Genomic DNA, 25911 nt, shown 5'->3' with positions numbered 1-25911 from the left:
AGTTCCTTTTCACCTTTGCCAAAACTTCTCTGCTGGTTCCTGTAGCCTGATCAGGGTCTTGATAATAGATGGTGGAATCTAACCATTGTGCTTATGCTGCATATTGTGGATTGGGGGCATGCGTCAATCCCAGCACATACCCATGTCATTCCTTCCCAGGTTATCTGAATCCCAGATTTGAGCTTTTTTCAATTGGTTCAAGGGTGCCTGTTATGAAATTCAATGGGAAAATATTTTAGAGCCATTGAATTATACAGATCTACTGTATGTTTTCCCTCCACACAATCTCCAAATGCATTCTGAGCTCTGTTGGCCAGTGGCTCATACTTTGTCAGCAGCCGAGCACTGGTGTCCAACATAGTGGCACCAGGGCATAGTGGGTGGGTTTCAGACATGTTTGAGGTTAGGCCCACAAGAGACAAGCTTGTGGAGCATGACCCAGATTCTGTGTTGGGTAATAGGTATGAGCAGTTTCCCAATCTCAAGGAAGAGCAAAACAATCCTCCACAACTGCCATAGGTATTTAAAAACTACCTATTGCCTTGATATCTAAGCAGTAGGTAGAGGTGGGAGGTATTATTTGACCAAGACAGGGCATACGGGTAACTACAGAGTGACAACCCCATGCCTCATTGATGGGTTTCTGAGAAACAAAGGACATCAATAGGGATAGTGGGGGTAGGTGGGAGAAGAGCAATAGAAATTATATAATCTTGGACAGTTAAATGACAGAAGAACATGCAGAACCAGAGTCAACCCATAGAAATGTTAGCAAGGACAGGAAATTGTATTTAGCGTAATATAAATATATATAAGCTACTGCCATCAAAGATAAAAGGTTAAAAATAAAAATGTTACTTAACTGAACGTTGACAAACTGACAATTTTATTCTCATAATGTAATTAGGAAATTTTCTGCACTAAGTGCAAAAATCATAAAGCAAATGAGGCATAAAGTGCTAATGTGAAACTATCATTTCCTCTTGAAGTGACTGCAAAATTTTCCAGCTTACTACACAGAGTTAAAAAGCAAAACGTCCCGACACAACACTAGCCCTTAGAGAGATGTTATTAATGTAACAGGCTTATCATGAAGACGGTGTTGTGATTGAAACAGGTAAAAAAAATAACATGCATTTGCTTGAGATAGGAAGACTTCTGGGGTCCTATGGCATGAGGATGAAATTCATTAGCATTTTAGTTGTAGCACTAAAATGAAGTTGTTTCCACCTTAAATGAGCCAATCTATAGAACAGTATGAATTAACTCTAAACTGTGGAATATAACTCATCCATTAACAAGAACAAAGGGGAATTACAACTGCTCAAAGACTTATTTGAAATAGTATAGGAAACTCAAGCAGCCTTGTTTGGAAAAGTAGCTCTGGAAATTAGCTCAATTTCATAACTCCATAATAAACCCAATGACTTTTGAAATGAAAGTTCACTTAATGTGGAATTCCCATAATATAAGCATTAAACAACAGCTTGAAAAAGAGTCATAGTGAATTCTCATCTTGTCCAATTCAGCCATCATTAGCCTCAATTGTAAGCAGCTTGCTTGTCTTGCTGGACTTTCATAGTAACACATGCCAAGATTGACAGTCTGGGAAGCAGATATAAGCAAATTGAGAAGAAAACACATTAATGCTTAGCATAAATGCATACAGACAGAAACATGCTGAGAGGATGACCATTTATACTGACATTCAATGTAGAATCACAGCAATGATTAGTAAAATAGAGACTATGGACCTGATCCTGCAAGGGGCAACACATAGGCACAGCAGTCCAATTATGTGACACCAGTTGCAAGACTGGGACCTAAATGTGTCTACAGAATAAGATGACCGACTCAGATTGTGTCCAGTCTCCACCTGGTGTAAATATTTAACCCTGCCCCTCCCAAAGTTTCTGTGTACGGTGGACAGAGAAATACAAAAAGTTGTAAAGAATTAACTAAAGTTGCCCAGAATGGATTAGACATTTCAGGCTAGATCCTGCATTCCTTGCACACTCAAAACTCCCATTGGTTTTACTTGGGCTGTTTAGAAAGAGTTGAATGAATGCAAAAATACAGGTTTTCCCCACATGAATACTTTGGAAATGCAGCAATGTTTTATTCTTAGTGTGCAGAGACTTGCTTAAAACATTGGCTGACCATTAGTGATACTTCTTAAAGGAGATTGAGTTGGACTTTCCCTGCTATAAACTTTCAGTTGTGGTGCACCATAGCTTGGCTGTTTCCAACATACATACTAATTATAAATGCAGTTTTTTTAGAGGTGGTTTTAACTTTTTAAAATCTGGCTCAAAAATTTGTTAAATAAAGCTAACCCAAGTTTGAAAGTCATCCCATTTTGTAGGTCTTATCAAATTTAACCATTGTGGTATTTGTGTTAACCCATGAATTAAAAACTTGTGTTCTCTTCCCTCCACCCCCTCTAACCTTTAAATTTTAGAAAAGGCAAAAGTAATGATAATATCGGAGGAATTAAATCCTGAAGGTACTTTGGAAAATGTTTCCCCCCAAAGCCAAGATTTTGCAGTATGTAGATGTTTGAAAGAAAGCTACTCGAGCTAAGCACTAGCTATTAATGTCAAGTTACTGTTTTGGGTGTTGTTGTTTTTTTTAATTAAATGTAATAATCGGGACAAGACAATATCAATGCAACCCTGCAGGGATTGTCTGTACAAAATGAAACTAGGTCAATGCAAGATAGGCTAACAAAAAAATTGAATACAACCCCAGAACACTGAAATAGCACAGAGGTAGATTTATAAATCCAGAAAAACCCACCAGAATAGAAAATGCAGGGAACCAGGACCTTAGAGAGCCCTCTTGTGTTGAGCTGCTGGATTAATACAAAAGGTGATTTGTGAACATATTTGCAAAAGAAGTGGTGAGTTTATGGTATGAGGGAAGGGTGGTAATTAGTACATAAGTATTCCACATGGACACTGGGTGTTTGAGAACTGGTTAAAAGATAGGGAACAAAGGGTAGGAAAAAATGGTAAATTTTCAGAATGGAGAGGGGTAACTAGTGGTGTTCCCCAAGGGTCAGTCCTAGGACCAATCCTATTCAACTTATTCATAAATGATCTGGAGAAAGGGGTAAACAGTGATGTGGCAAAGTTTGCAGATGATACTAAACTGCTCAAGATAGTTAAGAGCAAAGCAGACTCTGAAGAACTTCAAAAAGATCTCACAAAACTAAGTGATTGGGCAACAAAATGGCAAATGAAATTTAATGTGGATAAATTTAAAGTAATGCACATTGGAAAAAATAACCCCAACTATACATACAATACGATGGGGGCTAATTTAGCTACAACTAATCAGGAAAGAGATCTTGGAGTCATCGTGGATAGTTCTCTGAAGACGTCCATGCAGTGTGGAGCGGCAGTCAAAAAAGCAAACAGGATGTTAGGAATCATTAAAAAAGGGATAGAGAATAAGACAGAGAATATCTTATTGCCCTTATAGAAATCCATGGTACGCCCACATCTTGAATACTGTGTACAGATGTGGTCTCCTCATCTCAAAAAAGATATACTGGCATTAGACAAGGTTCAGAGAAGGGCAACTAAAATGATTAGGGGGTTGGAACAGGTCCCATATGAGGAGAGATTAAAGAAGTTAGGACATTTCAGCTTGGAAAAGAGGAGACTAAGGGGGTATATGATAAAGGTATATAAAATCATGAGTGGTTTGGAGAAAGTGAATAAGGAAAAGTTTACTTGTTCACATAATATAAGAACTAGGGGCCACCAAATGAAATTAATGGGCAGCAGGTTTAAGACAAATAAAAGGAAGTTCTTCTTCACACAGTGCACAGTCAACCTGTGGAACTCCTTGCCTGAGGAGGTTGTGAAGTCTAGGACTATAACAGGGTTTAAAAGTGAGCTAGATAAATTCATGGAGGTTAAGTCCATTAATGGCTATTAGCCAGGATGGGTAAGGAATGGTGTCCCTAGCCTTTGTTTGTCAGAGGGTGGAAACGGATGGCAGGAGAGAGATCACTTGATCATTACCTGTTAGGTTCACTCCCTCTGGGACACCTGGCATTGGTCACTGTCGGTAGACAGGATACTGGGCTGGATGGACCTTTGGTCTGACCCAGTATGGCCATTATGTTCTTATGTTCTTGACCCGCCTCTCAGTAACCAGTCATCCAAATATGGATACATGTGGATTTTTCTCTTCCTGAGATAGGCCATCACAACCGCCATGCATTGGTAAAAACCTGAGGGCAGAAAAGAGCCTGAATGAAGTACCATGTACTGAAAATGATGGTCTGCCACAATTAATCAAAAGAATTTTCTGTGACCTGGCAAAATTGCCACATGAAAGTAGGCATCCTGAAGGTCCAGAGCAGCAAACCAGTCTAGGGTGACCAGATGTCCTGATTTTATAGGGACAGTCGTGATTTTGGGGTCTTTTTCTTATATAGGCTCCTATTACCCCCACCCACTGTCCTGATTTTTCACATTTGCTGTCTGGTCACCCTAAACCAGTCATGCTGAGACAACACAGGGAGGATAGTCGATAGTGTGACCATTCAGAACCTCATGTATCTGATATATTTATTGAGGCTGTGAAGGTCAAGAATTGGTCTTACCCCTCTCTTAGGATTTGGGCACCAGAAAGTACTAGGAGTAGAAACCATGATCCTGGCATTCCGGTGGAACTTCCTCCATCTCTTCTAAAGCCAGTAAAGAGTGAACCTGCAGGGCTAGCAGTATTATGTGAGAAGAGTCCCTGAAGAGGAATGGGGAGGGAGGGTGGGTGTGGTGGATGGAGAGGAACTGGATGTATAGCTTGATCTGATTGTGCTTAGGACCCAAGCATTGTGAAAGTAGGCCAGCCTGTCCCCAAACAGAGATGGGGAGAAAGGAGCACCGACTGAAACACTGCAGGAACTCCTCTTGGATACATTGGGAAGCAGCCACGTGCTGCAAGAGGTCCTGGTGCACCTTGAAATCCTCCAGTACCTAAGGGGAGGAAGATCCCAGCACTGTGAAATCATCTGGGGACAAAAATTGAGCAGTTATATGTGCCAGAGCCGGATCCGCCTCCAGGACTGACAGACCTGGGTGGACGACTCTGGAGACTCCCCAAGGGGAAGGCTCACCAGTACCAGGGTCATCGGCAGATCAACGGTCACTGCCACAGACCTTGTCAATCTTGCCTTTGAGTGAGACAAGGAGAGGAACCTCCTCCACCAAGGAGCGTCCCATGGATTCCATAGAGGCCACTGCTAGGGGTACCCATAGCGCTCAATGAATGGCCACCCATGCAGGTCAGGCGATGGCAAGTGAGAGGATAAAGATCCCAAACTGGATGCCAAAGCGTCCCAGTTCAGGGGGTAGAGGTGGAGCCAGCCATGTGGGTGCAAACAACCAGTGCAACTCGTCTGTATCCCAGAATGACGAGGGAGCTGGTGCCGATGATGGAAACAGTACCAGTGGCACCAAGTAGGCCTCATAGTTGCTGGTGCTGGAAGTAGTGTTGACCCCAACATCGGCAGCAGTACCAAAGTAACTGATGGTGTTGAAGTCTAGGGAAGTGAGTGTCACAGGGATGCCAAGGACATTCCTGGTGCTGGGGAGGGCCCTTGCACTGAGACAAGTACTAGCTCCACTCCCATTGAGTGTGAAAGGGAGATCTTGCCGTACGGTGCTGACAAGACTTACAAGGTCAGCGGCCCACCCAGACAATGGGGCTATAAAAGACGCAGCCCTGGCAAAGTCCTGGGCCAAGGGTGAGGTTGGAACAGAAAGGCAGAGGAGATCTATTGCCGCCTGATACGCCACCAGCATGGAAACAGCCAGTGCCAGCATGCCCTTGTTGGTACCAGATTCAACAGACACCCAGGGGCTGGAACCAGAGTCAACAGTTGACGGGGCCTGCTCCACCCTGTGCATCAATGTTCACCCCATGCCAATCTGTGCTACTTCTGGAGGAGGAAGACAAGTCCCCATGGGACCTGGAGCAGTCTTGGTTGGTGTTATGCAACCTTTTCCACAGCACACTTAACAGGGAACAACTCCTTCATCTCTTTGGAGAGGTGCCAGCTCCAGAACACGATGTGGAAGCACTCTCAGAACCCAAGGGTGACCTTCGATCTGATGAGGGCCTCTGTTTCAAAGCAGGTTATGTGGCCTATTTGAGCAGGTGCTGCTTCCGATGAAGATACCTCGCCACTTGAGTCCATTTGGTGAATGATCTGCAAATTGAGCACTGCTCCTTGAGCTTTGTCTAGGCACAGCAAGCAATACGTGTAGGGATCACTCCGACACACGACAGACAACGTTTAAACCCTGGTGAGGGCATTACCAGGGAAACACAAACTATAGTTAATGCATGCTAAATCTAACAAACTCTATTAAGGATACTAATTATATACCATTAGAAAAATCACTAAAAATAGTGGGATTGTGAGGTTAAAAACAGAGCTCCAACTCCAGCCACAGATGGTAAGAAGGAACTGAGTGGGGTCAGGACGGTGATGCCTCATATAGCTTGTGGCCGGGCTACAGCCACAAAGCATGAGCACTGCCTCTCTAAGAGTACTGCTAGGCAAAATTCTCTGGCTCCAGCACACCCAAGGGATCTAAAAGGGAATACACAGTTGCATCTACTTAAAGAATCCCACACTGCCTGATTTGGAGCAGGGATTAGAACCTGGGACTCCCACATCTCAGGTGAGTTCCCTAATTATTGGGTAATAAAGTCATTCTCTCTCTCTCTCTACACCAATGAATATTTAAGCATTCTGTACTAAGTGAGAGAGCTTCAACAGCAGTGACCAACCCACCCCGCAATATGCTATAGCCTGGCTGTTAGGGCACTCAACTGGGAGGTGGGAGATCCTGCTCCAGACCAGGCAGAGTAGGGTTTTGAACCCATATCTCCAATATCCTGGAGGAGTGCTCTAACCACTGGGCTATTAGGTAAGCAGGGCCATGACCTTTTTCTTGAGAAAAGACTGACCTGGCTTAGGTGCTTAACTCCAGGCTCACAGCTGTGAATTCGGATTAGAGGGAGATGCCTGCCTCCAGCTAGGACTTAGGTGCCCAACTCCTTCTGTGGGGTGGGGCTCTCCTTGGCACTTCCTATTGGCTAGCTTAGATGGCTCCCTGCTCAGCTTGGTGGCTTCTGTGAATCATGTTTTTTAGGTGCCTAACTCTCCCCATGCATTGTACAGGGAGCCTGGGTGCCTCACTCAGGGCTGTGAATTCTACTTGGAGGCTGGGTACCTGGAAGTTAGCCACTGCAACTCACCCCAAATCCCGCCTCTGAATTTGGCCAAACGGAACAGTTTGAGTCCAAGACTTAGGCTGAAATTGTATAAACTCGCTGGTTTCAAACTGTAGTCTGACAAGCACATACTGAAGGTCTGCAGAGAACTAGAGTGCCATATGATGCTAACTCTCCTGCTTTCCACCTGTTAAAATACTATGCCTAAACTTGCCTAATATAGATTTTCCACATAAGCAAACATTATAGTTGTCACAAGAGACTCTCCCCATTAATGTGGCCCACACATGGAAAATTTCAGAAATCCTGCAATCTGGCTAACACAAATACATTCAGAGAAGTCAGGCATTGCTAAAGAAAGGTCTCTAGATACAGAGCTGATGGAATTCTGAGTAGCTGCAAATTTATCCCTCTTTGTTTATGAACCAGTCCTACCAGGAGGGCATATAATGCTGAGTTTAGCATACAACTGGGAAAGCACTTCGCCAATTTAAATACGTGCATATCAGATTAAAGGATGATTAAATAACACACTGCTTACATTAAATTCCAATGTTTAAGGAAGCATTAAGGTAAGCATCATCGCCTAGCATTTTAGGCTTTAGGGACACAATGCAGCCAGAATGGGACTCCATTGTTTAACTCCATGCTATGGCAGGTTAAACTCAATTTCCTTACTTTTGTATAAACCACATCATTAAGGCTTATATATGCACCTCCCAGGGAACACTCTATAGGAGAATCAGTGACTCCATGTTCTCTACTTGCATTTTCTCAAATGGGGAGGGTTTGAGGCCACATGGAAAGATAGGGGGTTGCTGTTCTCAATTGCCATATAATCAGATGATCATTGGAAAACCCAACTCTACAAAACACAGAGCAGCTTGAACAAGGACCAACCTCTCTATGCCATTTCCCAAATCCCCACCACTAGCAGTTCCTCAATCCACACCATCCCAGCTGTAAGATAAGCCAGTGTAGTAAAATTCCTTCTCCCTGACTACACCAGGACCCAATAACTCTTAGAGCCCCCAGCCATGCAGTAACTGTACATAAGGGCTTCTGTAAGTCCAAGGCTAGGGAGAGGTGAAGTGTATTTCATTGGCTGTGCTTCCCCTTTTTCCTCAGTTATTGTGGGGATCACCTGGGTCCTGGTTCAGCCAATACCACACTTGAAACACAGATTTCTCCTTTACATAATCAGAAAATGTACTTCTTGCAATTTCAGATGAAAGCTATATTTAGTCATTCTGCCAAGAGTTAGACAATGTGGAGAAATTTTTACTCTATTTAGTTTAATTTGCATCTCCAATATTAGTTAAGTCTTTTATTAAGCATTTCCTGTGTAAAGATTCTGTATTTTTTTTATTACCACTTTGCCAGACAAGGCAAGCTATAAACAAAATTATGTAGAAGGGAGACATTGGAACAAATGGTATCAAAAGGCGTTCTTTTCAACAATAAAATAGGAATTGGTATCAAATTTGCGGATTCTTAATAGCTCTTGAAGGTGTATTATTAAACAACTTTTCCAAAGCCAGAAAAATGAGCAAACAGAACAAAATAGAAGGGAATGTCAATAAAGTATTTATAAATTAAATGTGCTGATAAAAGCTGTTATAAAATACAGCAGTGCTGTTAGCCATGCTGTTGTAGGTCTATAGCTACTTGACTTGGAACTTGCATAATAACTGATTGTAATTTTATAATAATTTTGAATTCCCAACTCTTGTATAGTAGGCTTTACATATGGTTTTTCATTTTTTATATCAATGACATTCCTCCCTCCCCCCAAACATAACTTCCACACTTCATACTGTAGATGTCGGTATGATGTTCATGTGATAAATGCAGTTTATCTTGAACCTTTATCTGAATCAACTGCACTCCGCTACTTTTGTTTTTATTTGACCTGAAATAGGAGCGCTCTCTCACTGAAGAACTAGGACTATCCCCTTCAACTAATGTGTCGTATTTGCTTCTGGCCCTACATATTTTGAAATCAAAATATTGAAATAAAAGCTATTTTAGATCATTTAAAAATAAATAAATAAATATATATATATATACATATAATTACTTTATTCCAAGGCCTGTATAGTTGAATTCTTACTAATAAGCCTGTCTGGTTTTATAAGCAAAGGGATAAGAAAAATATTTTTAAAATGAACGCAAACATTTTTAAAATTGTTTACTCCATTTTACAGAAACTAATACATGACTGTGTATTCACTTCTTGTGAGTAATGCATCCATTGTAAACTCATGGCAAGAAAGCCTTCATTGCACACATTTATTCTCTTTATATTTAAGGGTCTAGAACAGGGATCGGCAACATTTGGCACGCGGCCCGCCAGTGTAAGCCCCCTGGTGGGCCGGGCTGGTTTGTTTACCTGCCATGTCCGCAGGTTCGGCCGATCGCGGTTCCCACTTTTATTTGTTTACCTGCCGCTGCAAGCCAATGGGGGCTGCGGGAAGCCGCAGCCAGCACATCCCTCATCCCGCGCCGCTTCCCGCAGCTCCCATTGGCCTGCAGCGGCGAACCGCGGCCAGCGGGAGCCGCGATCAGCCGAACCTGCGGATGCAGCAAGTAAACAAACTGGCCTGGACCACCAGAGGGCTTACCCTGGTGGGCTGCGGGCCAAACGTTGCCGATCCCTGGTCTAGAATGTCTCCTTCAGTTCCTAGGCTGTCAGGACAAGCTTCAGTAATGCTTTACCTCTAAATCACATTTACATTAATTTAATTATCACTAACTCAAAGACTCCAATGGGAAGAGAGGAGGAAAGATTAAGGGCCAAATATAAAGGTTTTAATAAAGATTTTTAGATCCTGTATTTGCAACTGTCTTCAGCATCTTAAGCTGACTAGAGGCATACAAGTAGTATACAATTTCCCCCCCTTTTTTAAAGTTCAGACTTTAAAAGCCATAAGTACACCAGCATAATAATAGGTCATCTAGCACTCCATGGATGCAATAAGCACAGCTTTGGCTTTCAGAAACAGTTCACAGGAGGCCAGGTCCCTTTTTTATTTTACATTTTTATTACAATCCACCCACGCCTCCAAGTATTAACACTGAACCCTCCTGTTTTTTTTTTTTCCCCCCGTAAAAAAAGAAAGTTAAGTGTTGCAGACCAAGCTGAAGAGATTTAAAGTTACATCAAGGCCTAAAGAGCAGAGTAAAGGAGGCGAAAATCTAAAATGAAGAAAAAGTTACAGTTGTTTGGTTCAAACATATGATTAAATAAAAAAAAAAACAAGTTGATAAAAAATTAATTTCTTCTAATCTATTTTGAACAGTTTTCACAATTGGGAAATATAGTCAATAAAAAAACATGTAATGTAAAAGCTCTGCTTTAGGAATAAAAATCCACTTTAGAAAAACAAATCAGAATGTACTATATGCTGCAATCGTAACTATATTTCTTGAGGACAATCATTCAGCCTTTGGCCTTTTTTCCTTTCATTGTTCCCAAGGCATGCCACTAATGTGGCTTATAGATGCATCATTGCACATATTATCCCTACACTTAAAATTCACTTTGATTTCAGAAATATTCCCCATACTTAAAATAGAGAAATACCAACAGAACTGGTAACATCTCTAGTACATCAGAACTTTTAATGTGCCCAGCTGTAGGCACCAAACTGGTCAAATGCTCCTACATTAAGCATCACAATGGGAAATTACATCCATCAGCTGGATTCAAAGGTGCTTTTCTTTTGATATTCAAACTAACAAAAAAGGACCACAGCTGTTGATGTCGTATATTCCACTGAAGAAAGATTTTAAACAGCATAGTATGTCTGAAATACACAGTACTTCCAAACAAACTATGAATGCCTTTAAAGATCTGTGTCATAAGTGGGGCAAGAAAACCACGTTTTAAATTTCTGTTCAGATTTTATTTGAAATCTAATTCAAATTGTCAAAGCTACAAAAAGGGGAAAACATTTGTGTTATTTTTGCTATGTCACAACATTCTAAAACAAAAATATCACTACTGCCAGCAGATCAGATACACACATTTCTGATGAAATCTCTAAACACAAAAATGTTTCATTTGGGGAAATAGTCACAATGAAGATATTTTGTACAATATAAAACAATGACAGGTCTACAGATGCAGTTACTCATGAGTATACACATGCATTCACAAAAAATTCAGGAATGCTTTTTTGTTTGATTTTTTTGTTTTTTAAACAGACTGTTCAGGCACAAAAACAAAACCGCATTTCCAATAAGTGACAGCATCATAAAAAATATGAACATTTTGTCAGTGTTTGCTTTTCTTTGACTTCTTGTGAGATCTGTGTGGAGAACGGGACTGCGACCTGGATTTTTTCCCTGACTTTTTAGGGGACCTGGATCGTGACCTTCTTGATCTTTTGGGTGTCCTTGAGCCAGATGGTGACCTGAAAAATAAAGTTTCATTACATACTGATAGATAATTCCTTCGCTTTTTTTCTGCAGCTATATGGCTCTTTCCTCTGATCTACTTTAGAATAAAATACAGAATAATACTCTGTTTAGCCGATTTAATTGGGAGAGCCAGATCAGATAATCAAAAATTCGGATAATGAGGAAAATGGGCAATCATTTTAAGATATGGAGTTGCTTTTAAATGAGCTGACCCCTCCCAGAGAAGCATTAAAACATGCCCCCCTTCTTATCTACTTAACAGAACATACAAACCCCTAGTTCTTGCAAACAATGTTTTGTTCATTTGTTAACAAGAAAACCAACATGAGTTTTTAACAAGTTGTACAGGTATTGATCACGTTCAGGGTTAAAGAGTAAAGAGTGTAAACATTATAGGGACCATCTACAGCAATGTTTCTCAACCTTTTTGTTGCAATTGCCCAGGGCCCCACACTACATTGGGCCCCACTACCAGGGGCTGAAGCATCAATTTCCCATATTCCTGTGTGTGTGCTGGTGGTTAATATGGAGAGACGGATAATGGAGGCTCGGATAAAGGGAGTTCTACTTTGTCATTTGTAAACAGAAATTACTGACTTGTTATCTAGACACATCAGTTAGCATGTACAATTTCTCCCCTCATGGTACGTGCACTGACTCAGTTTCAGTGCTCAGAAAGTATAAGAAAAACAGCACCAATCAGCGTCACTTAAAGCAGGCAAATAATGTACAAGCTTTCCTACATGGTTCTGCAAATGCACCTTAGTCTTTGCGTTAACACCAATTTATTCCAACATTGCTCGTTTCTATTCCATGCAATTATGCTAAATTGTGTTGAGCTGGAAAATATCTAGCATTCTAACCAAACATGTTCATGGGTTGTGACCAAACCCAGGAGTCTACGGACAAATGGATAATGAATAAACCTACTGCACCATCTGGTCCACTCTTAATGCACATGATTAATCTCATCTAATCTAAATTGATTTCATGCCTCATCAGGCTATATGACCACTGCATGAACTCTGTAGAAAGATGTAATTATCCCAAAACAACTTTCTGGTTTAATATAATTGCTAACTTTCTCTACAAGGAGGTGCTTACTTTTGCTTGAAGAAGAAACATCACAAATATAATGCACCATAACAATTTTTCTCTTCTCTGCCGAGTCACTAATAGTAGAAGCTGAAACTTCAGTAACATGACTACAGCAAAATGCATGAGTATAGCAATCTAGACTTTCAGAGCAATCTTGAGTTTTGGAATGCAAACAGGACACCACAAACCACATAAAATATTAATGAGAAATATATCTGATCTCATGCATAGCATAAGCCAGAGACCACTATTTTGGTGATAGCAGCAATAGGATACTGTTACGCCATATCTAGAGTAGGGAATTTAGGAAGTAATTCCCCAACATTGAAAGACCTAGTGTAGACAAGGCAACAGTGGTTTTCTTCATTACACTGCTAAAACGTCTTCCATAAACCACCAAAACTTGTGTCTACACCAGGGCTCTCACCAGTGAGAATCTTCGCTTAAGTTGCATTTCTCAAACATGACATGAAAGATAATGAATAATCGTTAATACTGTGGTGATGTGTGCAAAGGAGGCTCTGTTGTCAATCCCAGAACTGGGGGATTATTATTGTAGTTTGGCATTGGGCAAAGGAAGGACCTTGAATCATATAGTTTATTGGTACTGCTGCCTTGTATAATTTAGGGTAGATTTCCAGAAGGGATGCCTAGCTTACCTTTTGGCTTTTTTACTGACATCTCTAGGAGAATCTTTGTGAGATGACCTGGAACGCGAGGTCTCTTTGTGGGATCTTTCAGATCGCTCTGAGCGCTCTGATTTTGGTGATGGGGATTTTGCTCGTCTACTGCCACTGCTGCGAGATGGACTGGGAGATGTACTGTGTCGTCTTTTCCTTTGTAAGATAACCAAAAATAATAAATTTACACACATACACACACCCCTACAAAAAGGAATTCCCTCCATTTGTATAGATTCTTTGCCAATTTAATATGCAGTTTCATTCATTCCTTAAAAATAGCGTAGTGCTAACTTTTTTTAAAATCACAGCTTCCAAATAGGTCAGTCTGTACTTGATCAGACTTTTTATCTGGGTCACAAACTACAACCTATGACTGATCCCTGTTTATGGATTGGTGACAAAGTTGCAATTAAATACAACATTGCTACAAGTTCTTGAAAAAGCAACACAAGTTACAAATAATGCAGCTATGCTTACTGAGCTAGTGCCAAAACTCCAGCTAAACACATATGTTAGTAGAGGGCCAGCACGAAGACTAAAAGCTACTGTACAATTTAAACTGTTTATACTTTCGTAATGAGGTGAAGAATATTTAGACCAGAGCAATTTATTTTTCCTACGTAATTTAGTTTTAGGTCCAGTTTTCAGACCAAAAAGTTATTTCGCAGTTAACTTATTCCTAAAATCACAGCTAAACACAGTGCATTGTTTTCATAGAGGTCCTATTTGTACCCATTTTTCCAGATGCGTTGACTGAAACAAAAGGTTCAGAAAGTTACTTGAGGAGTGGTTTGGGCAGATTAGAATACAAGATCTGTTAAACTCAGAATCCTGTCTTTTACTGTCCTACAATCAGATTAAATTTTAAATAGCTGAATTCCTTTATTACAGCAAAAACTACAAATACAATTTAATCTAAAGTCTAATATTGTCTACAAAGCTATTACACAAGTGGCTTCCATGTGCTCTGGGACAGAATAAAAGCTGCACCTTTCTTTTCTTGTTGGTGTACATTCTTCTTTTTCCTTCTTGTCTTTGGATCTGGATTCAGATTTTTCCTTGTCTTTCTTGTCTCTCTCTCGTTCTCTTTCCAGCTCCTTTTCTTTTTCCTGAGTTATTAAAAACAACTGAGATTTAGGTAAGATTTGTTCTATGATACAGAGAAAAGGTATCCAGTGTATCCGCTATTGGGTTACAAGTTTGGAGGGACAGGATCAACATTTGAATCTGGGGAGCAGGAGAAAATAATGGTTACACCAACCCACAAATCTTACATTTACTTTTACCGATAGGTTTCAGAAAATTTAAACAACATCTTAACACCAAAATTTTCTAAATTTCCATTTTCAGGAGTAAGAGGGTACCTCTACCTACTTAAATATACACATTCTGGCCCCCGTCTTGAAAATGAAACTATAGACTACCTTATGACTATTTATCCAATGTTATAGAAAAATGAAATCAAAGTACTGTACCAGTCCCCACTCCTCCCTGTAACAGTGTATGTATGCACCAACAATAAAATTAAAAAGAAGACAATACAGGTTGATGGCTGAACATGTGTAGTTAAATTTTGCCAGCTGGATCTCGTCTCTCTCCCCCGGATTACAGGAGACGGGACTATACAATTAGTGAGTTTGAGCATAGGTACTGAAACAAGATAAAATGTGGGCTTCAACACCATGTCTACATTTTTGTTATTTCAAAATTCCCTCTGTAGTTAGGAAAATTCTACTATACTCTATATCATGAAAGGATGATGAAGCACTCCAGATGCTGAGATAACACTAAGTGCTGCATGGCAGCACCATAATTATAGATGCTAATAAAGCAGCCCAGGAACTCAAATGGACTGACTTTTGAGAAACCATTATAATACAAATGCTTAGATATCTCAGAAAGATAATGTTCTACATTACAGTAAATCCCAGGACAACTATATTATTTCTAATGTCGCATCTTTTAAATATGAAATAATTACAGTTAAAGCATTAACCTTGCAATTACACACTATCATTCCACTGAAGTCAATGGATTGTTAATGGGCTACCTGGCACATTTGGTAGTACAGCAGACTAGTTTCAGCTGGACAGACCTGGAGCATTTAGCAACAATGAAGCTGTTAAACAGCTAAACACTTCTATTTTCTCAAACTGATTGACATACTATGAGGTAACTTTACCTTAGAAATGCTCATTTATTGTAAATTAAATAGGCAGAAAAGGGCAACCATCTCAAAGCTTAATGCACTAACTGCAAATCAGCCATTTATGCACTACTCTTTTGCAGAGCTGCTCGGTTTATTTAGCAGCAAACCCAAAGAAAAGAATTATTCACCAAATAGAGAAAAACTGCACTCCCTGGATGCCAGTGTTGTAAAGAACATCAGTTATAATTGCCATATTTAATATTTATAATTTATATTTTTTTTACATTTTATTTACATATTTATAATTTAATGAAAATTAAAAAAAGAACAAAGCCAGCTAATGACAGAAATCTATGCTTACAAACTGCTAGAATGAACGCCAATCAAGATCAAGCCATTGCAGAACACACACAGCATCTGACAAGGTTATCTGGGTTGTGATTTTATTTTTTTAAATAACTCCTTTTTACTACATACATCACTCTTGCTACACAAGATAAACACCACTTCTCTCTCCAATTATAGCTAAGACAGAGTAAGAAAGACTCTTTAAATGTCAACTACATTTAAAACAGAAGTTACTGGTTTCAAACACAAAGCACCAACAGCTACTGTCATTCTCCAGATGTGTATATTTCCTCCACAGATCACCATTCTGGACTTTGACAGGTCTCTTTCCTAAAGGTGACCTGCAAATCTATTTTTAAGTGAGTTACCCTTACATTTGTGTGCTGAATGCCCCAAAGGAAGAGAGTCAGAGAAGCACTCAACACAAATTACTACATTTATGTTTAGCTTCCAATAAATTGTATGGGTAGTTCCAAGCTTTGCTGTGACATGCCAGAAGCAATAATTCTGTAACACCATGGGTGATGCTGGCAGACCAAGTGCCAGCTCACACCAAGGCTCCTAGGCCCCACTGAACACTGACAAATGCATAGCTGAAAACCAGTCTGGTTCACCTGTTAGTACTTTTAAAATAGGTATTAGATTTATTATAAATGTGTTTAGTCTTTATGGAATGCTTGCAGGATGCTGCATGTATTAATCTTACTTATAATATCTGTATCCTATGTTTTATGCATTGTAAACCTCTGTAATTGTGTAAGTCTTCAAACAGGAAAGGAGTATTAATTAATGTAGAAATGCTAGTTTCTTACAGAAGGTGTTAGGTCCTGCCCACCAAGAAGGCCCACTGAAACCAAATGAGCCATTGTGAAACATCGAAGAACAAGGACTTTGTTGATTGCTTCCCCCAACACACCAAAGAAGAGGAGGCATGCAGGTGGACTCATCCCATCAGCTTGAACTCTGGGGGAAGGGAATAAAAACCCCTGGAAAAAGGAACAGTAACTCTGTGCTGCTTGAAATCTGAGGTGAGACGATTTGCAAGCATAAGCAAGAGGGCCCCAGGGCTTGGCCTGGGTCAGCCCTAAAGAACATACAGAGTACATCTACACAGCAACTAGATACCCAAGCTAGCCCATGCCAGCTGACTGTGGCTCGCAGGGCTTGGGCTGCAGGGCTGTTTCATTGCTGTGCAGATTTCTAAGGCTATGGCTAAAGCCCAAGCTCTGGGACCCTCTGAGCCCAGAAGTATGCACTCAAACAGCCCTGCAGCCCGAGCCTGCTGGCACAGGCCAGCCGCAGGTGTCTACTTGCTGCGTAGACATGCCAGAGCTTGCACACTACAACAGCTTCTATTCCTGTTTGGAACCTAAGACTAACTTGTTTGTGTGTGTTTACCTGCATTAACTTTGTAAATAACTCTCATTACTTTTCTTAGTTCATAAATCTTTAGTCAGTTTATAATAGGATTGGCTACAAGTGTTGTCTTTGGTGAGAGCTCTAGGGTGAGGCTGACCTGGGGTAAGTGACTGGTCCTTTGGAACTGGGAGTAAACTAAATATTATTGTGATTTTGGGTGTAAGGGACCATCTATCACAAAGGCAAGCTTGCCTGAGTGGCAAGATAGACCGAGTACCCAAGGGGACCGTCTGCGACTCCATGTTAAGGCTGTTATAGCGCTTCAATCAAGTATCAAGTATGAACTCCTGATGAACTCCAAGTATAGAACTCACAATCTGTTTGGGGTCTGTGCGCTGCTTCCTCACAGTCTGCCCTGAAATTGGTACTTACACTCGTGAGCCACTCCAGACAGCCTGACAACCATCATTACTAGAACTCAGACTGTGGAGTCAGACCAGAGAAGCTCAGGTTAAAAGTGTTTTTCAGTTACATGCCAAGTTTTTGAGAAGTTCAATTTTTATATTGTTTTGGATATATTTTAAAAATTCTGTAACGTAGAACTTTCAGAGCTCCTCTGACTCGGCTCTGGAGGCCACAGAGGACTAACGGTAGTGGTAATGTTGCAGAATGATTCATTCTGGGGTGCAAACTCAAAGCTGGAGTTAGCTAGAACAAACTGAGGTGTAGGGAAACTAGAGGAGTTTCGAGTAATGTGTGTCCTGAATGCCATTCTCTCTCTCGCTATTTGGAAGCATTTGACAAAATGAAGTTTTTATCAATTTACCAACAGAATAGTCAAAAATCTGGAAAACACCTTTAAGTGTAAACTGAAGATGTTTTCCCACTCAAGCCAGTCTACCTTGTTTTATATACTCAATAAGGTCTGACCCTCTCAAACTTCTTTACTGATTCGCTACAACAGAGGTGGGCAAACCGCAGCCCGCAGGCCACATCCGGCCGGCAGGACCCTCCTGCCCGGCCCTTGAGCTCCCAGCTGGGGATGCTAGCCCCCGGCCCGTCCCCTGCAGCCTCAGCTCGCTGTGCCGCCAGCGCTCTGGGAGGCAGGGCTGCGAGCTCCTGCTGGGCAGCACAGCTGTGAGAGCCGCCGGCCTGCCCCGGTGCTCTACACTGTGTGGCAGGCTCCGGCCGGGCGGCGCGGCTGCCAGTCCTTGTGCTCTGAGCAGCATGGTAACAGGGCGGGGAGCAGGCGGGGTTGGATAAGGGGCGGGGCAGTCAGGGGACAGGGGGCGGTTGGATGGGGCGGAGGGGTTGGATAGGCGTCGGAGTCCCGGGGGCCCTGTCAGGTGGCGGGGATGTGGATAGGGGTTGAAGCAGTCAGGGGACAGGGGGGTTGGATGGGGGACGGGTTCCGGGAGGGTGGGGGGGACGGTCAGGGGACGGGTCCCAGGAGGGGGCGGTCAGGGGACAAGGAGCAGGGGGGATTGGATGGGTCGCGGGTTCTGAGGGGGGCAGTCAGGGGGCAGGAAGTAAGAGGGGGCAGGCTGTTTGGGGAGGCACAGCCTTCCCTACCCAGACCTCCATACAGTTTTGGAACCCTGATGTGGCCCTCAGGCCAAAAAGTTTGCCTACCCCTGCGCTACAAGCTATTTTTTGGCAGCACTATTTTTCTATGCATTGTTTTTTCCCCCAAAATAAATTTACTGTTAGAGCTTTAACTGTTGAGTGTTTTCTTCTCAACACATTCTGATGGCAAGGAACCAAATCACAATGAACTGTACTTGGATTGAAACACTTAATTTAACAATACAGGGGAATGTCAACTAAATGCACTTGTTAATACATAACCTTAGTGCAACACTAAATCTGAAATCTAAAATCAATATTGAATAAATAAAGAACATTTCTTACCCTCTGAAGAAGTTTGTCTCTATAGTGTTCAACCTGTTCCTGAAAACTCTGGCCTGGTTTCTTGGGTCTTTTTCCAGACTCCAACTCATCTTGAAATTTCATGACCTTAAGCTGCAAAATTAATAACCACCATTTAAAATACATTTTTTTTGGATTTAGTATTCACAGGTTTTAGACAACTGGCTGAAAATGAAACTTGGTTGAAATGAATTATTTGTGTATTTTGTTCTCTCAATATTAAATGTACAAGTGTCACATATGAAAGGACATCAACATCAAAGTGGTGAAATTGTGTATTTGACCTTAGTCTCATGCAACTGTTTACACACTTAAGAACTAAATAAAGACACATTTGTTTACAGTTATTCATGGCTACCACTGAAACCTCTACTCAATTAGTGTCCATCATTTGATTTTGCTACACCCTAAAATCTCTCTTGGAACACTGCAAATGAAAGTTTACTGTTACCATACCCTGTTTCAACCTCTCATTTGCAGGTTTTCTTAGAAATTGTCTTTTTTCCATTTAACCCCAAATTCTATCTGACTGAAATGAAGTGTTTGTGATACACAAGCCAAAATTATCCTTTTCTTTTGGGATGTTTTGGTAAAGATTCACTTTCAAGACGGATTATTTTAATGATGTAAATATTCTTTCATACACTGTCCATTACAGTAGTGACATTCAGCTCATTAGCACTGCTATAAGTAATGTCATCCTTACTGTGATGGTACCTCCACCACGAGTCACAGTAGTAGCCAGGGAGTCTTTGGGATTTTTCCTGTGAGGAACTTCATTTTTTTCTTTGCACGTTAAACTTTCCATCAAACTGGTTCAGACCATAAAACTTTACTCCAACTTCTCACCTTTTTCTAAAGCCTTAATTTAACACTATTCAGTTTCTGCATATAAGAAGCACTGAATCATTAAGCCAGGGGTGGCCAACCTGTGGCTCCGGAGCCACATGTGGCTCTTCAGAAGTTAATATGCGGCTCCTTGTACAGACACCGACTCCGGGGCTAGAGCTACAGGTGCCAACTTTCCAATGTGCCAGGGGGTGCTCACTGCTCAACCCCTGGCCCTGCCCCCACTCCATCTCTTCCCACCCCTTGTAATGTCTTTTTTATTTCTTGTCAAAGTATCACAGCCCGATTCACAGGGCTTTAAACTGAATAAAAGTTCGAGAAAATGGTGCAGTTTTAAGCCTGCCCATGCATTTTTGTATTGAACCTGCAACGAAAAGCCCCCCATTGCTGATTGAGCCCATGCTGAGTAAGGGCCTTTAGTTCCACTCCCACTTAGCTCTTCAGCCGATCAGCCACTTACAGGTGTGTGAGAGAAGAGGGGCTAGAGACAATCTGTGCTCCCCAAGCTCAGCAGATATTTTTGCAACTCTGTTTGGAGGAGGAAGGGAGAAGGAGCAAGTACTACATGCTGAACTAAGATGGTCAGTTAAATTCCCCACCTGCCAGAAGAGGTGAAGGAAGGATCAAGGAGCAAGCTGAGGCGGGTGGTGGCATGGAAGGAAAACAAAACAACAGAACTGAAGAATAGGGCTGTACTTCATGTGACCCTTCATGCCCCCATTTTTCATTCTTTAATGCATTTTTGTGGGTGGATATTCCTAAGTACATATAACTCCTATAAAATAGAATGAATTTAGGAGAATCCATACTGCAGGATTAGAATTATTTAATTCAAAATATAAAACAACTATATTTTTGATATAAATCCATTTTTTTTTTATTATTTATTTTTTAACACTGACCTCAATTTCTCTGAGTTTGGCGCGCTTTTCTTCACTCATTTCAGAGTACTTGATTGATGACTTGGATTCAGGCATTTCTTCTTTGATGGGATTGGAGTACATATGCTGCTCTTCTGATTTAGAACTCTGAGTATCCTCCTCATCTTCGCTTTCTTCTTCCTGACTTTAAAGGGCAAGAGAACAAAATCAATTAGTATACAGATATCTACTTGATGCAATAATTTGCTTGAACATTACAAATCTTACTTTTTGAAATGTCTGTATTTCTTACAGTCTTAGGTCTGTATTTCTGCAGATTTCTAGATAAGTTAATCTTATAACTGATACACCTAAACTTGCAATTTAATGGTGTACTGTGTCAGAAATTGACCAGGTGCATGAGGTAGCTACCCTAATACTGTCTTTTTTTTTTTTTATTTTATAAAACGTACATTTAGGCTTCAGTTATTTTACACTGTACACTAAATGCATCTCAACAAAGCACTTCAAAAACTATACGAACTCAGTCACTTAGTCCATAATTATTCTGATCATTATGAAGCTAAAAATAGTGACCCAACACTATTTACAGGATCAGGCTAGTGATGCAATTTTTGCTTCTTCAAACGTAGTTAGTTCCAAAACAAAATAAAAGTATTCTGTTTTTACATTTCTTCACACAGTCCTGGGAACAGACATCAGAAGTATCAGACTCTATAATGGTATTCCCAAACTCGCCACTAGAGTGCTGCAGCTCAACACATAATCCAGTCTAAGATGCTGTAATCATTATTATTGATGCTCTCAAACTACTTAAAGAACAAAAGACCAGAGACTGCTCAAGAACTATAACACTGCATGAGGTCTAGTAGTATCCAGAAAATCATATATATGAGAAAACTACTACCTGCTCTTCTGATTCAAAGTAGAAAGTGAACCTTTAGATGGGTTCACATAACTCTATGCAAGTCTCACATGTCAAACCTCAGGTAGTATTGGACACATATTATTTGACATTAATGGGTTACTGAATACAGCTTCTTTTGAAAGAGTTCCACTGACAATATTACTATACAGAATAACTGATGAAATTGGAATGCAGAAATAATTGACAAAGGTATGCAGTGCTAAAAACCTTGCTTCATATCTACATTTTCATATTCTCCCTCTTTTCAAATTTAATTTGGATTTTAACTAGGGCTGTCGATTAATTGCAGTTAACTCACGCGATTAACTCAAAAAAATTAATCGCAATTAATTGCAGCGTTAAGCAATAGAATACCAATTGAAATGTATTAAATATTTTGGATGTTCTTCTACATTGTCATATATATTGTATTCTGTGTTTAATTGAAATCAAAGTGTAAGTTATTTTTTATTACAAATATCTGCACTGTAAAAATGATAAACAAAAGAAATACACCTCTACCTCGATATAACACTACCCGATATAACATGAATTCGGCTATAACGCAGTAAAGCAGTGCTCTGGGGGGGGCAGGGCTGCGCACTCCGGTGGATCAAAGCAAGTTCAATATAACGCGGTTTCACTTATAACGCAGTAAGATTTTTTGGCTGCCGAGGACAGCGTTATATCGAGGTAGAGGTGTAGTATTTTTCAATTCACCTCATGCAAGTACTGTAGTGCAATCTCTAGTCGTGAAAGTGCAACATAAAATGTAGGGTTTTTTTGTTTTGTTACATAACTGCACTCAAAAACAAAACCATGTAAAACTTCACAGCCTACAAGTCCACTCAGTCCTACTTCTTGTTCAGCCAAATCGCTAAGACAAACAAGTTTGTTTACATTTACAGGAGATACTGCTGCCCGCTTCTTATTTACAATGTCACCAGAAAGTGAGAACAGGCATTTGCATGGCACTTTTGTAGCCAGCACTGCAAGGTATTTACGTGCCAGATAAGCTAAATAGTCGTATGCCCCTTCATGCTTCGACCATCATTCCAGAGGACATGCTTCCATGCTGATGACATTCGTTAAAAAAATAATGCATTAATTAAATTTGTGACTGAACTCCTTGGGAGAGAATTGTATGTCCCCTGCTCTGTTTTACCCGCATTCTGCCATATATTTCCTATTATAGCAGTCTCGGATGATGACCCAGCACATGTTCATTTTAAGAACACTTTCACTGCAGAGTTCACAAAACGCAAAGAAGGTACCAATGTGAGATTTCTCAAGATAGCTACAGGTTTAAGAATCTGAAGTGCCTTCAAAAATCTGAGAGGGACGAGGTGTGGCGCATGCTTTCAGAAGTCTTAAAAGAGCAACACTCCAATGCGGAAACTACAGAACCTGAACCACCAAAAAAGAAAATCAACCTTCTGCTGGTGGCATCTGACTCAGATGATGAAAATGAACATGCGTCAGTCCGCACTGCTTCGGACTGTTATTGAGCAGAACCCATCATCAGCATGGACGCATGTCCCTTGGAATGGTGGTTGAAGCGTGAAGGGACATATGAATCTTTAGCGCATCTGGCACGTAAATATCTTGCGATGCTGGCTACAACTGTGCAATGAGAACGCCTATTCTCACTTTCAGGTGACACTGTAAACAAGAAGGGTCTAAAGGAGACATGGCATAAGGCAGTGGTCCTCAAATTTTTTACCTAGCGCCTGCCGCTTACCCCTGCCCGAACTCCCCTCCCCCTCCTCCCCCAAAACCGGGGCTGGGAGCAGGGCCACGACTCCGGGGGGGAGAGATGCAGACATGGGTAAGGGGGCAGGGGCTGGCAGCCAGGACCCCGGGCACAGGGCCAGGAGCAGAGCTGGGTGGCGCTCTCCCCTTCTCCCTCCCCCCCACCCCAATAGAGGCTGACCTGGGCCCCAGCCACGTCCCCCTTAACGTTCTTCTGTACACCCCCAGGGGGGTATGCCCCACAGTTTGGGGAACTCTAACATAAGGTAAGCAGAATAGTTAAAATGATGTAATTTTAGACTGTGTTCCGGGGTCTCTCACAGTTACAATTATAGTGTACATATGCATTTTTATTAAGTTATACGATGTTAAATATTGCTTTCAATACAATCTAGAAATAAAACTGTACTGTTTACATAAACAAAAATTTTAAATATAGCCTTTCTTCAATAAAGATAACATATACTTGCTACCAAAATCCAGGCTCAGAAAGGACCTTTACACTAAAATCAGTACGCTGTTAGTTTGCCAGTCACATGTAACTGTTACAACACTCCATATAACCTAATGAACTACTGTATATGTAAATGCACTGGGGAAATCTTATATCAGAAGTATAATAATTTATCAAAATTATCTGAATATAATCTGAATTTCAAAAAAATTCCCGAATAGGGTTTAGAATTTGTAATCTTACACCAAGGAAGTTATTACATCAGCTTGGATGAAAATCCTGGCCCAACTGAAGTCAATGGGAGTTTTGCCATAGACTTCCATAAGGCAGCCCCTAACTTTCAGAAAGAAGCCTACATGGGTAAACTAGAAACATTTAGAGCCTTACTTTTGATTTTCTTCCTCTTCTGATTCTTCATGCTGGTCAAACAACTCCCATTTAGAAGTTGTAACAGCTGGAAGAAAAAATAAAAGTTCTAAAAACAAACAAAAATTACTGCATCTGAAATTTGACAGTCATATGTAAATATTATAAAATGCAAAACACTGTAGCATCCAGTGTTTACTACAAATATCCCCTCTTAATGGAAATGAATTACCGTATACACTCGTTCATAAGCCAAATTTTTCTAGTAAAAAAGGGAAGCATCGGAGAAGGGCGTCGGCTTATGAACGGGTACACCTCTACCCCGATATAACGCGACCTGATCTAACACGAATTTGGATATAACGCGGTAAAGCAGTGCTCCGGGGTGGCGGGGCTGTGCACTCCGGCGGATCAAAGCAAATTTGATATATCGCGGTTTCACCTATAATGCGGTAAGATTTTTTGGCTCCCGAGGACAGCATTATATCAGGGTAGAGGTGTATAGAGAGGGTGAGAGGTGGGACAAAGCCTTCCCCACCCCAAAAAAAAAAAAAAAAACAGAGGGGGCAAGGAGAGGCAGCACAGCCAACAGAGTCAGAAGAGAAGAGGGGGGGCCAGAGTCTCTCCTCTTCTGGCCACGCTGCTCTCCCCCCAGCCTCTGAAGCAGCTGCAGCTCCGGGACTGGCAGGCTGCAGCTGCACCGCCCAGCCTGCCGGAGCAGCTCTGCCCAGGTCAGAGACATCCTCCCCTGGCCCGCCCAAGGTAAGGTAGGAAGGGATGGAATGGGGAGAGTGTGGGGGTCCTGGGCTGGGGGAGGGGTTATGTGGGGAGGTCCTGGGTTAGGGGTGGGGTCATGTGGGGGGTGGTCACAGGGATTACTCCCCTGACCCCCAGCTTCTCCCCTCCCCATCCCCCAAAATTTCCCCGCCAGTTGCTTTCCTGGCTCATCAGGGTAAGCCACTGGTGGGCTGGGACATTTTGTTTACTTAGGTTTACCTCCGTGCCTGTGGACACTCAAGGTAAACAAACCGTCTTGGCCCGCCAACGGCTTATCCTGATGGGCCAGGAGCCAAAGTTTGCTGACCCCTGAATTATAGGGTCAGCTTATGAATGGGTCATAAAAATTTGCCATTTTTACTTATCCATCTTGCGGGGGTCAGTTTATAAACGAACCGGCTTATGATCGAGTATGTACGGTACATCTTTACTCAAATCTGCACTTCATCAGAATAGTTAAATATATTTCTGATTTATTATTTAATGACAACACAGCACACTTAGGGTAAAATTTTCAAAAGCACCTGAGTAACTTTCAGAAGTCTAAGTCCCATTTACAAAAGTGATATAGGCACTTATAAGCCTAAGTCTCAATAGCAATCAATGGGACTTCGGAGCCAAAGTACTTGCATAACTTTTGAAACTGGAAATCTGAGTGCTCTTTAAACATT

General features: G+C 41.2%; 1 protein-coding gene across 5 annotated transcripts in view; it reads right to left on the bottom strand.

Annotated features, from left to right (window-relative positions):
• Window positions 1-10185: 10185 nt before the first annotated feature.
• U2SURP (U2 snRNP associated SURP domain containing) overlaps window positions 10186-25911 on the bottom strand; it is a 65539-nt gene continuing 49813 nt past the window's right edge. For all 5 annotated transcript variants that reach the window (XM_024214829.2, XM_024214831.2, XM_024214832.2 and 2 more), the window contains 6 exons: window positions 24485-24551; window positions 21006-21168; window positions 19237-19347; window positions 14460-14578; window positions 13446-13622; window positions 10186-11681 (listed from right to left, as the gene is read on the bottom strand). In XM_024214829.2, coding sequence (XP_024070597.1) covers window positions 11543-11681; window positions 13446-13622; window positions 14460-14578; window positions 19237-19347; window positions 21006-21168; window positions 24485-24551 — 776 coding nt within the window. In that variant the 3' untranslated portion in view covers window positions 10186-11542. The remainder of the gene's footprint in view (window positions 11682-13445; window positions 13623-14459; window positions 14579-19236; window positions 19348-21005; window positions 21169-24484; window positions 24552-25911) is intronic.

This window comes from Terrapene carolina, unplaced genomic scaffold, assembly GCF_002925995.2.
Source record: "Terrapene carolina triunguis isolate 2854851 unplaced genomic scaffold, T_m_triunguis-2.0 Scaffold88, whole genome shotgun sequence".
Classification (NCBI taxonomy): Eukaryota; Metazoa; Chordata; order Testudines; family Emydidae; genus Terrapene; species Terrapene triunguis.
The sequence above is the reverse complement of the archived record's forward strand: the minus strand, read 5'-3'. Positions and strand labels throughout refer to the sequence as shown.